Here is a 16,587-nt window from a genome sequence, read left to right as displayed (position 1 = left end):
GTTGAGCGCATTGGTCCATACTCCAAAAAAATTTCCACATTGTGTTTAGATGATGATATGGAAATAGAGTCGTCCGAGCCACTTGAGGAGTCAAGGAATAAGGAACAAAATGCCTACATTCTGGAATCTTCTTGCCAGAAAGTTGGAAATACACATCTCATCTAAAGGCCAAAAAGTGCAGAATACTACATTGTTTTATTGGGCCAGTCAGATTCCTTCCACCCCCCGAGGAGTATGATCATAGAGCAGAATCAAAACCTGGGGTCCAATTCACAAGTTCAAGGTGGAGGTAGAAAGTGACTTGTGTCGTGCCGCGACGTTAAATCAAACGTTTGTTGGGAGGCAACCCAACTTTACTGTTTTCTTTTATTTTTCTATTATTTTTTTAATTATATTATTTTTGTAGTGTCAATTTTTGATTTTCTAGGAGCATGGAAAGCAAAGCTATTGGAAGGATGCAATAACAAACCAAATGGTTGGAATTAAGTGTGAGGTACCCGCACAAAGGACCAAGCCTGGGAGAAGTCTGAGTACCCTATGAGCTGCTAGTGCTTCGGCCTTTGGCCTACCAAGGAGCTTCTTTTACCCTCTTATTAGTATGGTGTGCATTGGGGACAATGCACAATTTTAAGTGTAGGGTGAGGAGATTGTCTGGGTGTTTTTCTATACTATTTTAGTTGTATTAGTTTAATTGAATAATTTTTTTATTATTTTTTTAGAAAAAACAAAAAAAAGACTTTTCCCGACGATGGATATCTTAGATAATTTTCTTGAGGGATTTAAGTCTAAAGAAAAAGTACAAAAAGATTTTATTTGTAGGTAGTGTAGTAATTCCCCTTGATTTTTCTTTGTACCGCGGATTTTTTCCAAGGGTTTTGTTTGAACCGGGTGTAGTTAGTTTTATTTTTTAGGAATAGGAGCTAGTGTGAGATGAGTTGAATTGCAGCGATATCTCTTGACTTTGTTATGACTTGAGAATAGTGAGTACTCTGGTTGCGACGCTTAGGCTCAATGTTTGACTCTAGTATAAGTACCTTAAATCGTAATTTTTTAAATTTGCTTAATTACTTTGACTAGAGTGTCTTGACGATCCAATCTTGAATGAGCCATGTGCCATGTGCATGTGAGGTTTATTGTATTCTGTGCATTTCATTTGATATCTAGAACTTGCCCCATGTGTTGGCAAAGCGAAATAGTAGTTTTGTTCAGTCTTGAGAGTGATATAGGCATTTCTTTGTTGAGCCAGATATGTATATTTTACCCGCCTAATTGTTATGTAATGTATTTAACCCCTTTGAGCTTGTAATCCTGTTTCTTTGGCAACTGCCGCGCCCTCTTTTTCCTTCGCGGAGAGAGAGAAGTCCGAGTTTCGACATTCATGGGGGTAATAACTCACTTCCTTTTAGGAATTTGGGTTTTTGAAGAGTCGTCACCTAACGGATTATGGTGCGTTAGGCACCTAGAGTGATTAGCTCTTTAGACTAGTTTGCATTACTAGAGACTTATGGTAAGTACTCAAAATAACCTTGAGGGGAAGGTGTTAGGCACCCCTCTTGGTCCACAACGGTGGGTCCCGACCGAACTTATACTTATGAATTAGTCCTTTTATCAAATAAATGAGTTAAACACATACTTGCAAATAAAGGCATATTTGGACATTGTATGACTCAAGTAATGATATTAAAAAAGGAAAAGATTTGAACAAGTTGCAAACATATAGAAAAGTGAAGTTTAAACACCGGGAATTGGGAAAGAGGGATCCTAGGTTGGTTAGGCTACATGATCACCCCACACAATGCTCGGTAAACACTCCTCAATGAGGGGTTACATGTGACATTAGCGCATAGTCATCACATCCTTACTATCCAATTCCCTCCCCTTGGTCATAGCCTAAAGCGCTCTAGCAACCTTGAAAATGTCCTATGCGTACACTACCCGTCCCTTTCTTGTGGCCCTGGAGGTATTTAAGACCTCTAACTAGGGTAGTTCTAGAACTTCCTAAGGTTTTAAAGGATAAAAGTCTAGGCGTCAATCAAGAACAATTAGGACTGCATTTAAAGAGAACAAATTACAGGCTCACAGTCACCTCCACAAATATAACAAGTAAATGCACGTCTTCAAACACAGTCAGGTATTTAAGAGAAAATCATAGAACATGATATCTAGGTGAGCAGGGATTATGCAGTATTGAATTAGAACATAGTGTCAAAAACCTATTTAGCTTGCCTACTGATTTAGACCTGTTAAAATCTGAACAGTTTTAAATAACAAAGCACAGTTTTATAGTTGCAGGGTTTAAATCGCCCTAGAGGCTTGCCTAAGCGCATAATAGTGATGTCCTAAGAGCACGATATCTATATTGATTAGAAATGCAGTAAAACAGTGAACAATTTTTAAACGGACAACTTGAGATCCTATAGACATGTTTTCTAGCGGTATTAATTTAAGGCAGCGTTTGAAAACTCATTTGAAGAAATAGATAGTTAATTAAACCAATTTAAACATGAATTAACTGATTTGCTTAACTAAACTGATTTTAAGTTCTATAGGCATGATTTCTATTATAGCTAATTTTAATCTCTATAGGTATGGTATCTAGTTATTAAAGCTGACTCTTGAACTTATAGGCATGATATCTAAGAAGACGAATGTAAATACATGCTACAAAAACTGAACTTCAATTATTTTATCTCTATAGGCATGATATCTAATTATAAGGCCATTTAGATCCTATAGGCATGGTCTCTAATATTGTGAAAGTAAAGCAAACATAGCAAGTACATTTGAATTAACACAACCCTATAGGCATGGTGTCTACCCGATTTATCCAACATATATATAACTACCCACCCCTTTTCACTAATCACCCCAATGTTGTTTATAATAGTTATTACAGATCAATGAATTAAAATACATAAATGAACAGAAGTTAATCTATAGGGAGCCTACAGTAGGTCAAATGACTTCCAAGCCTCCAATAGCCTCAAATGCCAAAGTTCCATAGACAATATCATGTCTAGCGTGTCAGAGTTCCCTAAGGACCTCAAGGGTCCTGGGCAGTGCTCACACCTAGACTTTTCTCAAACAATAACTGATTTAGGTGCAGTGTGAAAAGGCCAGCTCTGACATGCCAGAGTTTGGAGAGATCTCAAGGGTCTCAAGGCAGTACACATATCAGAGGGGCAGAACCTAATATCCTAAGAGTAAAGTGAGAGTGCTTGACATAGTTTTGTTTTGAAAATAGTACAAAGATGACTTCAGAAGTAGAAAAGTTTTTCAGAAATAGAAAATAACTTGGTGGTAAAAGACAGTTTGAGAAGAATACCAAGTAGCAGACAATCAATTGGTCATAAGAGACATCCAGATTCAGAAAAGAACACTTAACAAATAGATCTTCACATAGGGATAAAGGGTTTGTGGCACATAAGAATCACATTAAAGTACATGAATAGGGATAGGGGAAACATATAGTCACAAACTGTATGCAACACTTAGGATTAGAGACTCATTAAATAGTTAGGACATAGATAATAGTTGGCATGTCTTGAACAAGATTAAACATATAGTTTGGACATGCTAGGTAAAGAAGTAAACAGGAGAGGGTGCAGAGCGTAAACACATGCATTGAACATGACAAAGTTTAGACATGCTGAGCAAAGAAGTAAACAGGAATACAAGTTGAAATCATAACTGATGAACTAGTGCAGGAATGAAACACATAGGGTTTGGATCTCAAAACTTAATTAGAGACATACCAGTTGAAGAAAAGGGTGCAGAATATAAAGCAAATAAAGTTCCAATATCTAGCCTTGGCTTTCAGCCGGCTAGATCAGTGAGTATCACAATTAGTAGCAGAGAAAGAGAACTTTAGAGTGTAAAGAGTAGTAATTTTTGAACTAATGTCCATTGTCCAGAACTTAAAATGAGAGGGGGTTTATATAGTAATCAAAAGCTTGACAAATATGGTAAGAGATCAATTAAGCAGTAAATCAGGGAAGCATGTAAATCAGCAAGTCTTTCCTTTAATTAAGGGACAATTAAATCAACAGTAAAACATGCTAAGTATTTAAGGAAAATGATCAAGTAAGGTTTAGGTATAGAATAGGTAATTAGGGGTAAATGAACAGAAGTTTTAATTAAGAAAAGAAATCAGTAAGAATCGGCTAAATACAAACAAGGCAAGGAAACATAATTAAGGCAAGCAATTCAATCAAATCGAGTAGGGAGGTAAGAATTGAAAGTTTAAGGGAAAGTGTTCAAATCAAACCAAGAAATAAGGAGTTCAGAATATTCAAGAATTCAATCAAAGAGAAAGTCATGAAAGAGTCAGTATGTTTAGCATATAAAATAAGGTGAAACATGAATAGTGAGGAATCAACATATAACTTTAACAAAATAAAAAGTTAAACAACATTGATTCAATGAGAAAGATACAGGTCTTGATATGAATAGTCAAGACGAACACAAGCACATAGAATCAGTGAAAGGTCAAACTAAGAAATTCAGTAGAAGCATATTAGGACAAGAAAATCACGAGAAATCACAAGAACCCAAAGAAAGAACACAATCAGATGTACTAATACTCAAAAACCAAACGAAAACCCCCAAAAATTAGGGCTTTTGGTACAAGCAAGTTAAGGTTGTAGCAGACTCATAAAATTAGTCAAAATACATGAGAAGCAGAAGATTAAATACAAAAAATCATCAAACAATTTTTAAAAAGAAATTTTGGAAACCCTAGTTTTAGGAAAAGATGAAAATCACTTGGAAATCATACGATTCTTGTAAATAATCTTAAGGTTATTGTAAAACTCACATAAAACAAACCCAAATCACCTAATATCTGTACAGATCTAAGAGGTTTAGAATAAGAAATTAGGATTTCGAAGAGAACGACACAGAGATGAAGAAACATACTGAGAAACCCATAGATCGTAGTTAATATAGGACGATCTTACTCGAAATCACACTGGAATGGCCTGAAACAGGTGAGGGAGGAGCCATAGATGCAAGTCACTAGCCCTGGTCCCTTGAGGGCCCTGGAGATGGCAAAAATAACGTGAGAGAGGCCATTGGAGGCCCAGGAGGTGGTAAACACCACCGTAGATAGCCATAGATGAAGGTCAGTGTGATTGTATTAGGGTTAGGTTGAGAGCGTTTGAGAGTAGAGAGGATTAGGTGACGACAGGGAAGGGTGGTAAAATGATTAGGGTTTTGGGGTATAGGTTAATTTAATTATGGAAAGGGGAAACCTGGACCGTTGATCAAAATGATCAACGATCAGGATTTGGCCGGGTATTGGGTAAGGCAGACGGATATTTAGGCCTTGGTAGGTTTAGGTTTAAAAGTTGGGCTGGGTATTGGGTTAGAATTAAGGCTGAAATTGAAATAAAAATAGTCTAGGTTTTAAATAGCCACTTTTAATACCATATAGTTTATAAAAATAATAAATGATCTCAAAAAAAATATTTTCGTGTACTAAAATGATTTAAAATAGTTGTTTAACATTTTAAAAATATAAGAGATCATTTTATGCATCAATAACGTAATTATGCGTTAGTAGGGCTATTATTGCAAAGATATGCAATTTAGCCTAAAAATATAAATGCAATTATAAAAAAATGTACTAAAATATTTAAACAATATTTTGGCATAAATCAATAATTTAGATGACTAAATAAAAAGGGAAAAAATAAATCAATTTGGAGATTTTTAAAAATTATAAAAATTATATAAAAATTTATAAAATGCTTATGCATGCTTATAATTGCATATATGCTATTTTGAAAGTATATATATGTATTAAAAATATATAAGGAAAAATTGGGTATCAACAGCTGCCCCTCTTTATCCGGAAAGGATGAAAGAGTTTTCGGGTAAAGAAATGATGACCAATTTTGACCGGACAGGATGTTTTGAAAGACAGAGGCCAGACTCTGACCTTGAGTTGCCTACATATCCCTGGTCTTACAGGAATCAGGCCATGTGTAGTTCTGGATTCATTGGCGAAATATACCGATGAAGTCATCGCAAGAACGGACACGGTATACAAAAGCAACTATTGTGGACGATTAAGGTTTGAGACAGTTGAAGGAACCGGAGCGAAGTTGCTCCTACTGGGATAGTGGTTGCTTACTGGTTACCTGCAGATAAAAAGATGCTACGAACATGTATTTGCGCAAAAATTTAAACATGATGCATATTCCCTTTTGGACCATGAAGGTTGTTTTTGGACGGTTAAAGATGACATCCTTGGACCATGACGTCCTGGGCCATGAATTGTTTAGTAAGGGATTCGCAGGCCATGAAATGTTGTTCTCGGGCCATGCAGATGGTGCCTCCGAACCATGACGCCTTTGAATAATGATATGCCAATTTGAGGGATCCTTAGGCCATGTCATGGTGTCTTCCAGCTATGAGGATGGTGCCTTTTAGACTATGACGCCTTTGGATAGATTGGCAATATTTCAGCCCATGATATGCAATAATATGATGTTAACAAGACAATGCTTAGTCTTGTGAAATGAAGGGCAGAGCTTAGCCCGATTGAAAAGCGAATAGAAATAGAGAAATATTTGTGCAAAGAGGGACAATGCTTAGTCCCATGTAGATGGGGAGGCAAGGATTAGCCTCATGCAAATAGGGAGGCAAGGATTAGCCTTATGCAAATACGAAGGCAAGGAATTAGCCTCATGCAAGTATGGAGGCAAAGATTAACCTCATGTAAAAATGCAAATATGGAGGCAAAGATTAGCCTCATGCAAACAGGGAGGCATGGATTAGCCTCATGCAGATATGGAGGCATGGATTAGCCTCATGCAGATATGGAGGCAGGGGTTAGCCTCATGCAAGATATGGAGGCAGGTATTATCCTCATGCGAATATGGAGGCAGGGTTAGCCTCATGCAAATAGGGAGGCAGAGATTAGCCTCATGCAAATAGGGAAACAGGGATTAGCCTCATGCAAATATTGAGGCAAGGATTAGCCTCATGCAAATGTGGAGACAAAGATTAACCTCATGGAAAGATGGAGGCAAGGATTAGCCTTATGCAAGTAGGGAGGCAGGGATTATCCCCATGCAGATATGGAGGCAGGGATTAGCCTCATTTAAGATATGGAGACAGAGATTAGCCTCATGCAGATATGGAGGCAGAGATTAGCCTCATGCAAGATAGGGAGGCAGGGATTAGCCTCATGTAAGTAGGGCGGCAAGGATTAGCCTCATGCAAGTACGGAGGCAAGGATTAGCCTCATGCAAATATGGAGGCAAGGATTAGCCTCATGCAGAGAGCAAGTAGCAAATAAGAGTAGTATATGTCTTACCTGGAGATGTATTCAGTGTCTAATGTCCTGATTGATAGCGAATTTGTTACATGTATATATTTACGGATGCTATCGCTACGTCAGATGGGCCTGCGTTCAAAGAAAAATTGTAAGTTTTGTGAGGGGAAGGTTGGTTCGTGCTTCTGTCAGCTGGCTTTGCTTTGCTCCATTCTGAAAGCCTTTTCGAGTTCCCCTGGGTAACACCTTACTGTTATGGAAATAAAGTTTTCGAAAATATGCAATTATTGATAAAAATAGAGCCATTTTAGAAACGTATTGATATATCAAGTGATTTTAAATGAACTAGTGACTGTAACACATCTCAAAAGCATTGCAGCTCTCTTATATCGGAATTTTGAGGGTTCTCCTCAAAATTTTGCCCCAGTTTGGTAGATGATCTTTTGATCGTAGGCCCCAGTAGTGTAACATCTTGGCCTCAAAAGTTGACTCGCACATGCCATGCAATATTCCTAACTTACTCACTTACTCTAACACAGAGGTCAAGATTTACCCTTCCTTCATGAATCAAATGACCTCACATCGCAAACGAGAGTGGTTCCACAAGCACTAAAAGTTAAGAACAATTAGGAACTCAAATAGATAAAATTCACTCACTCTCATAAAGAACATTCATATGCCACAAAAGATGCACCATAGGCTTGCCCATAGTGTACTACTCTACTAATCGAGCTCATTCAGTCTAGGATCAAGTAAGACTTTATTTGGTTGTAATGTAGGCTAAGGGACGAGTATGATACATTTAGATATAATAGTGACTATACCTCCCTAAGCACTTTAATAAATATACTTTAACCTTTAGAACCCCACACTTATGTCGACCCATGACTCTACCCTCACATCAATATATATATTAACTCCCTACTTCTTTAGACACACTCACATCAAGATCCACCACTTATCAAAGAATATTTTTAGCAACAATATCCTATTTCTTTTCTTTTCTTTTCTTTTTGTTTTCCACTTCAGGTGGCTCTTACTTATTCAAAACCGTGCATATTTCTCCTTATTTCATTAGTTCCACTCAAAAGCCAAACCACCCACCCCACACTTTAACTTTTACCAAGTTCATCACAATTCAAGTGCTCACGAGAGGTGAAAATATTTAAATAGATGGTAAATTCAAACAACTAGGTAAGGCTAGTAACATGGTTGCTAAAGAAACAGGATTACAGGCTCAAATGGGTTAACTACGATACATAAAAATTAGGCGGGTAAAATATACATATCTGGCTCAACAAAGAAATACCTATATCACTTCCAAGACTGAACAAAACTACTATTTCGCTTTGCAAACACACAGGGCAAGTTATAGGCATCAAATGCAGTGCACAGAATACAACAAATCTCACACACACATGGCACATGACTCACTCCAGATTGGATCATCGAAACACTCTAGTCAGAGTACTTAAGCCAAGTTAAGAACATACAATTTAAGGCACTCTAACAAGAATCAACAACTGACCCTAAGCGTCACACTAAAGTATCTACTGTATTCAAGGCATAATAACGTTAAGAGTTTCTCTTTCCATCTTATCCCATAGCCCATAAGTACCTAAAAAAATTAAGAACTAACTACACCCGGTTCAAACAAAAAACCTTGGAAAAGAACTGCGGTCCAAAGAAAAACCAAGGGGGAATTGATACACTACCTACAAAAGAATTTTTTTTTACAATCGACTTAGACCCTCAATAAACCCGTCGAGTGATATCCACCATCGGGACACGTCGAATCACACATTTAGACAACTAACCAGAGACTAAAATAACTAACCAAAGACTAAAACCAAGCAGCGGTGAACTTCATTCCTAGATATATACAACATACAAACGAAGTGTCCCCCACCCCATACTTGAAAAGATGACATGTCCCCATGTCATACAAAATAAAGAAATACGAGGTAAAGGAACTTCCCTGAAAGATCAGTCTTGATCGGAGACAGTGCGGGGGTAAAGGTGACACATCCGCCCCAGCGCACGCAGCCAACCCAGGATTTTCTTCTCTGATTTAGCATTTTGGGTGGCCAATGCATCAACTCTAGTCCCCAAGTCTGTGACAGTCGTATGCATACCTGCCATTTCCTACTCTAAGGCTACCAGTCGCATAATCCGAACGACCGTGGGTCGTTCGACTGCTGGAACTTGCTCACGGGTAGGCTACTCAGCCCCCACATCATCCTGCTCATCATCACCTTCCTTAGGTGTATTAGAATCATCACTATTACCATCTCCAGGTGCCATAGGGTCCTTCCTAATAGTCACTTTATTCACTCGAAGCTTTGCTTCTTTCTTCACCTTTCCATCCACACTCAAGTTCTCCGGCACCCGTGCTGCACGACATAATCTAGTGACTAGGGAAGGGAAGATGAAACCATACCGCCGCACTGGACAACAAATGAACATCTCTTCGTGAATAATCTTGGCCATGTCAAAACTGTGACCATTCATAACACACCAGATCAATGCAGCTCTAGGACCATTAACTTTAGTGGTGTTGGAAGAAGGGAGTAGGCGTCTATTGATGACATACAACCAACACTTCCCTTCAAAGGTGAGCGCCGCCGAATTAAACTTCTTCCGACGTAGAATCTACACAACTTCCTTACCGGGCACACATATTGTTTCAAAGAACAAGTCCCACGTGGTGAATCATCTTCCATGGGCTTCATAGTAGTCTTCCACCCCAGGCATGGGTAGCCAGTATGCTCTCCGAATAGCCTCAACAGATGCGTCCACATTTTGTTTCTTACCGTGCAAACACCGTTCACATGTTCTGAAAGGTTCGCATAAAACTCTCTCACAACCATCAAATTAGCTTCATCCGGTTCTTCAAAGAAAATATCCACCTCACGCCGTATCAATTTGTTGTACATGTTAGGACAGTCATATTGGAGAGACCCTATATCAATACCCCTCTCCGGTATGGGCTTCTTGGATGCCTTGTGACCAAAACGGTCCTGAGCTGCGCTGGAGACGAACTTGGAACTATCATTCTGACGAGCAAGAGTGGAGGCTCATGCCTTGGAGGATCCAGCTTGGCCATTGGAGGAAGCACAGGTGGTTTGGCGTTTCTTGGAGGGCGTCATACTACATGAAATAAAGAACATCAGCAGCGAAAAACAAGAGATGTGAACCAAAGGCGGTTGCTCAGACTTCATCCGCATAATTGATCATAATTTACATTAAAACCCATTGTGGCATTTAAACAAACACTTTATATGCATTATTCACCGAAGTCCCTAATTAACAAATTGATAATCTAAAATCAACCACAATTAACCCAATATCAACCACACATGTCAAGAGACCCATCTACTATAGCCTCAACAAACCCACTCGGGTAACTAGAGCACAATACAAAAGAAATCTACTACAAAAGAAGAAGAAAACTAATACATAACCAAGAACTCAAATATCCCAACTGTGAGCACGTGATTTTTGTTTTACGCGACAATCGCTCCAAAAGAATTAAAAAATAATAACAAATAGTCCTGCTGTACAAATTTTGGATTTTACATGGCTTTGTTAATTATTTATGAGTTTTTTGCCCATTTTTATTAAAACAAAATACAAAAAAAAAATTTATGTGTCATGCGTAATTTGAACCGTAATCCGGTTGTTAAATAGAAAATCATAAATAGGCATCTTTGTCCGTGATTTTTGTTTTGTTTGATTTTCACCTGCTTTAAATATTTTAACATATGTGTGCAAGTAATTATATTAAGTGTTTATTTAATTTTAATTTGATTTACTTAGGTTTTGTTTTAAAATAAAAGAAAAAATAATAAAAGAGAGTGCAGAATTGGTTTGAAAATCAGTTGGGCTTATGTTCATTTTAAATTCGAGGCCCAAAACTCAAACCCAAACCCCTGTGTAACCCGGTCCACAACAGCTGATACCCAGAACGTCCAAATGACGTCGTAGTGACCTAGTCTGATCTGGGCCGTTGATCTCAGATTGATCAACGGCCAAGATCACTTCCTCATAACCCATGATGAACCCGACCCATTTCCACCCGGACCAACCCAAACCCCATTTAGATGAAACGACACCGTTTCTCCTAAGCCTTCAGATCCAAGCCATTGATTTCGATTGATCCGACGGCTAAGATCAACCCACCCATTCCATATATAAGCCCCTTACCATACCCTGCCCCCTATCCAAGACCCCGCCTTCGTCCTCATCCCCTTCCCCTCCAAACCCTAGCCGCCCCTGTATTCTTCACCATGAAAGCCGGCGGCATGAACGTCGGTGGCCTTCACCTTAACACCATAGGACCATCTCACCCCCCTGAACATGGACCTGTTGACCGTTTAGTTCGAATCATCCTCTAGGTCCTCGAATCTTCATTTGAAGATTCGAGCAAAACTCGATCTACACCGATCTGCCCTAGATTCATACCGGACAATCCACGGACCCCCCTCGTGACCAAACCATGCTTGGTTTGGTCCGAATCTAACCAAGAAAGCCCAAAACCCAAATCTGCCCTCTAGAACCCTAGGTTTCCTCGTGCCTGTTCCGTGCCTGTTCGAACCAAGAGATTAGGGTCTAATGAACTTTAATCGAAATGTTTCTCATTTGAGAAACACTTCGATTAAAGTCCGTTCAACCTTAAAAAGGGTCTGTTCAAACACAAGCTGATTTTCTATTCCTTCTTTCAAAGTTTTAAGGTAAGTTTCGTTTTCTCTTTATTTTTTTTAGTCCATGTGTTGTTTAAAAAGCTGTTCTTTTTTTGTGAAATTTGTGTTTTTGAATTTTACCAACTATGTCCTTTCCACCTTGCCTGAACCTCTGTGTTTGATTGAGTCCTTTTTCTACCTGTTCACTGATAATATGTATGTATGTATGTGCTGTGCAATTAGCTGAATTTCAAATTTGAACTGATTAACTGATTCCTCGAGTACAATGTTGCCGGGTCAGTATGACTCGAGTCATGTGTTCGATACTATTAGACATCTGATTTTGGCTACAATTGTACATGTTATGATTGATATAGTCGAGTCGACATGTGTCGTCAATTAGTTTCAGCTGTCTGAAGAATAACAAATTGACTTGTTTTTGCTAAGCATTGCCTAAATCGATTAGTAACTGAGTTTAGTTACTTATAATTGCTAATTTGATTTCAGAAATCTAAGGTGTAGGCTGTAATTGTAATCTGAATTGATGGCATGTGCACTTGTGCACAACATGTGCATAAAGGCCCTGTTTGAATTAAAATAGTTTGATAGCATATGCTGTCAGACTACATTTTGCTGCTCATACTCTACTTTAGTTTCAGAAATAATAAACATTCTTAAAGTGAGTCTGCCAGGGAATATCATGGGGTTTTGTTCATACTTAATTAGCCAAGTGGAATCTGAAAATGTGAGGGCACATGGGGGGGGGGGGGGTGTTGTGATGTTCTAAACAGGCTGTTAAAGGTTTGATTTTAGGCTTATAAAAGGAGGACTTCCATCAGTTTTGGAGGAGGAGAGAAAACAAAGGGAGGAGACCATATAGATCCGAGAAGGGAGAGCAAAATACATACACATACACACATAGACAGCCAGACAGCCCTTAAGATAGACATAGATACACACACAGAGACAGACACAAAAGAGAATATACACAGAAAACTTAGTTTGGAGATTGAGAGTTGAATTTCTGAAAAGCAGAAAACTGGAAAAGAACTCTGTTTGGTAACACAGACAGACAGAACTAGGAATTGCATTCTTCTTGCTGTCTTGATTTCAATGGTCTTGACCTGTTTTGGCCAATACTGATTCCTTCTAAATCCAACTAAGTCTGCTGGTTTTTTTTGTTTTGGTTTACTCTGGGACTTGGTCTAGCTGGGACTTTGATTCTACACCAATTATTTTGCTTGTTGCTGCTGCTGCTATTCTGTTTCTTGCTGCTGCTGATTTCCCTATCTTCTTCCTCTTATCCTTTGCATTTTCACTATTTCCAGGTACACATCTCGAGTCTCACATTGGTGTAGCTGATTGTAACATTGAAAAGCATGAATCGAATGATCTGAAGAGTTTTTAATCATCTGTTGCCTTATTTATAGCTTTGCGAATATTATTAAAGTTGTATAAATCCTTTAACTTGTAGTCTAATAAAGAATACATTAGTAAGTTTGTACTTAATTAATGTTTATGTTGATTTGAAACTGTGGTGTTTGATTCGTTTAGTAGCATACAGGATGCAAATATAACTCATGGAATGTGAAACTATTCAGTGCGATTGTTAAAATTAACTTCACTCTTTTAGCATGCTTTGTATAAGTAGGGGCAAATGGCTGTTTAAATCTAGCCAAATATAATACAGTTTTTTGAATCACCCAGTTTCAATTTCTTTAGGCAGTTCATAGGACTAGTTTTGAATATCATCGGTATTATTCTTTAATAAGGAATTCTATTAACCCTGTTTAAGCAAGTTAATCTAAATTCGACTTAAAGACGTTTGTTTAGGTTAAGTGTTGTATTTTGTTAGAATAAACGGATTTTCTTTGTCAAATTAAAGCATTTTTTTTCCATTGAAGTATAATGTTTTCTCAACTTTGTAAATAACTAACCATAAGAATCCGGATTAGGCCAAAGCATATAATTAAATTAGCATGTACCCTTTTTCATTTTATTAGAGACAAACGCAATAGAAATGTAGTCACTTTAGGATATCCTCTTCTAAAATAATGAGACGAGCCTCGCTAAATAAAAAACGCAAATTGCGGGGCCCTCAATGATTAACCATAATAAATATCTAGAATTCAGGATAGGCCGTTTAGTGAATTTCATGGCCTTCTCCAAAAAATAATAATGCGTTAAACTCTTTAGGCGCGTTTCAAATTAAATTACATTCTTAAGCTTGGGTGCGCATCGATGCGACCCGAATCTAAATCTCAACGGAGTCGAAATGTGTTTAACAATTACGGGTGCATTGATTGTGACGTAGTTCGAAATACATTTTCACGACATTGCAATTCTACAAAAAAAATAAATGATAATAATGAAAGCGGTTTAAACTTAATAAAAGCACGTAAGTCATAACATGTATTTAAATCAGATATTTAGCCATTATAAAAATTTAAGCGACCGTGCTAGAACCACGGGATTCGAGGGTGCCTAACACCTTCCCTCGGATCAACAGAATTCCTTACTTAGAATTTCTGGTTCGCAGACTTCATTTGAAAAAGTCGAAAATTTCCTCGATTTGGGATTCAAGATAAACCGGTGACTTGGGACACCAAAAGCCAAACCTTTCCCAAGTGGCGACTCTGAATTAAATAAATAATCCCATTTCGAATATTGTCACTTAAATTGGAAAAACTCCCCTCGCGCATTTAACCCTTCGTGGCCGGGCGCGCAAAAAGGAGGTGTGACACTAATAATAATGTAAACAATTGACCTTACCTAGTGGAGTTGTAGGTATGCTAAGTGAGAGGAAACTATTAGAAGAAAGATGAGGGTGAGTGGGGGTGGGTTTCTCGGTGATGTGGGAGTATGAGGGTTGGGGTTCGTTGGGAAGAAAGTAAAGGGTTGTGTGTTTTGATTTGTAAGGGAGGGTTTAGGGTGTTAGGCCTGGATAAGAGTTAAGAGAGAGGGGTAGGGGATATTAGGTTGGGGGGGGGATATAAGAATTAGAATATTAGAATTAAAATAACAAAATAAATAAATAAATAAAAATTAACTCTAAATAAGGTTGTAGGCGGATCTACGTGCGCGGTCGGACCGCGGTCCTGAGGCAGTATGGTTGTTGATTTGCACGGTCCAACCGCGATCGCACACCTTGGCTTCGGAATTTCTTAATTTTTTCTTGGTCCTTTCAATGCCTGTTGGACTAATCACTCGCCCAAGCTCGCATGCACTTGTTAGTACTTACATAATAAAAATACAAATTCTAACTACCTAAACATCGCTACGCATTGGGTTGCCACCCAACAAGCGCCTTAGTTAATGTCGTGGCATGACGAATACAACAAATCAATGGGTTGCCTCCCATGAAGCACCTGATTTAACATCGCGGCATGACGCAGATAAGCGTATTTAAGGTGCGCTCAACTTTGGAGGCTCGATCAAATGGGTCACTGACACTTCCTTTGCTTCCTCCATACCCACATAATATTTTAATTTATGCCCATTGACTCTAAATGTGTGAGAGTCATTACTCGCAACAATCTCTACAACACCCGTGGGGTGAATTTCAACCACATAAATGGCCCTGACCTTCGTGATTTCAATTTGCTCGGAAATAACCTCAGATGTGAGCTGTATAGAAATACCATATCTCCAGGTTTAAAATTCTGCTCAATAATATTCCTATCATGTATCATCTTTATTATCTCCTTGTATAATCTTTTGCTCTCAAAAGTATGATATCTAAACTCATCCAACTCGTGCAATTCTGTTACTCTACTTGTTCCTGTTGCTTCACTATCAAGATTCAACTATCTCAACGCCCACTAAGCTTTATGCTCCAACTCTACTGGTAAATGACACGCCTAATTCCCAAACACCAACTTGTATGGCGACATGCCAATTGGAGTTTTGAAAGCGGTTTGATACGCCCAAAGTGCATCATCTAACTTCCTTGCCCAATCTGTTCTAGTAGCATTCACAGTCTTAGCTAGCACACTCTTTATTTCTCTATTCGAGACTTTCACTTGCCCGCTTGTTTGTGGATGATATGGGGTGTCCACCTTATGGCGTACATCATACTTCCCCAACAACTTTGCAAAGGTTCGATTACAAAAGTGAGTGCCTCCATCACTGATTATTGCCCTTGGGGTGCCAAATCGGGTGAAAATGTTCTTTCTCAAAAAACCAATTACCCCCTTTGCATCATTTGTAGGGAGTGTTGCAGCTTCCACCCATTTGGATACATAGTCCACATCGATGAGTATGTACTTGCCATATGAGCTGACGAATGGCCCCATGAAGTCGATCCCCCATACATCAAACACTTTTACCTCCTGAATTGGGTTCATGGGCATCTCATGTCTGCGAGAAATTTCCCAGTTCGTTGGCATTCATCACAGCCCTTTATCCATATATGTGCATATTTGAACAATGTTGGCCAGTAAAACCCCGACTCCAAGACTTTCGTAGCTGTCATTACTCCCTCGAAGTGCCCACCGTATGATGAAGCGTGGCATGCCTACAAAATAGAAGAATAGTTTATCTCGAGGATACATCTCCGGATCATGTTATCAATACAAACCCTGAACAGATAAGGCTCATCCCAATAGTATATGCGACAATCAC

General features: G+C 38.5%; 1 protein-coding gene across 1 annotated transcript; it reads right to left on the bottom strand.

Moving 5' to 3' along the window:
• Positions 1 to 9,502: 9,502 nt before the first annotated feature.
• On the bottom strand, positions 9,503 to 16,316 carry LOC142164787 (uncharacterized). Its single transcript, XM_075223392.1, has 2 exons — positions 15,844 to 16,316; positions 9,503 to 9,779 (listed from the first exon to the last, which is right to left on the bottom strand). Exons 1-2 carry the CDS (start codon positions 16,314 to 16,316, stop codon positions 9,503 to 9,505), a joined length of 750 nt encoding a protein of 249 aa, XP_075079493.1.
• Positions 16,317 to 16,587: the final 271 nt, after the last annotated feature.

This window comes from Nicotiana tabacum, chromosome 1, assembly GCF_000715075.1.
Source record: "Nicotiana tabacum cultivar K326 chromosome 1, ASM71507v2, whole genome shotgun sequence".
In the NCBI taxonomy this organism is placed as follows: Eukaryota; Viridiplantae; Streptophyta; class Magnoliopsida; order Solanales; family Solanaceae; genus Nicotiana; species Nicotiana tabacum.
This window is presented reverse-complemented; position numbering and strand designations above follow the sequence as displayed.

Coding starts and splice junctions, on each gene's coding strand:
- LOC142164787 (XM_075223392.1), bottom strand. CDS start 16,316: ATGCCCATGAACCCAATTCAGGAGGTAAAAGTGTTTGATGTATGGGGG. Junction 9,780..15,843: donor ATTGGCATGTCGCCATACAA/GTTGGTGTTTGG, acceptor GAATGGTCACAG/TTTTGACATGGCCAAGATTA.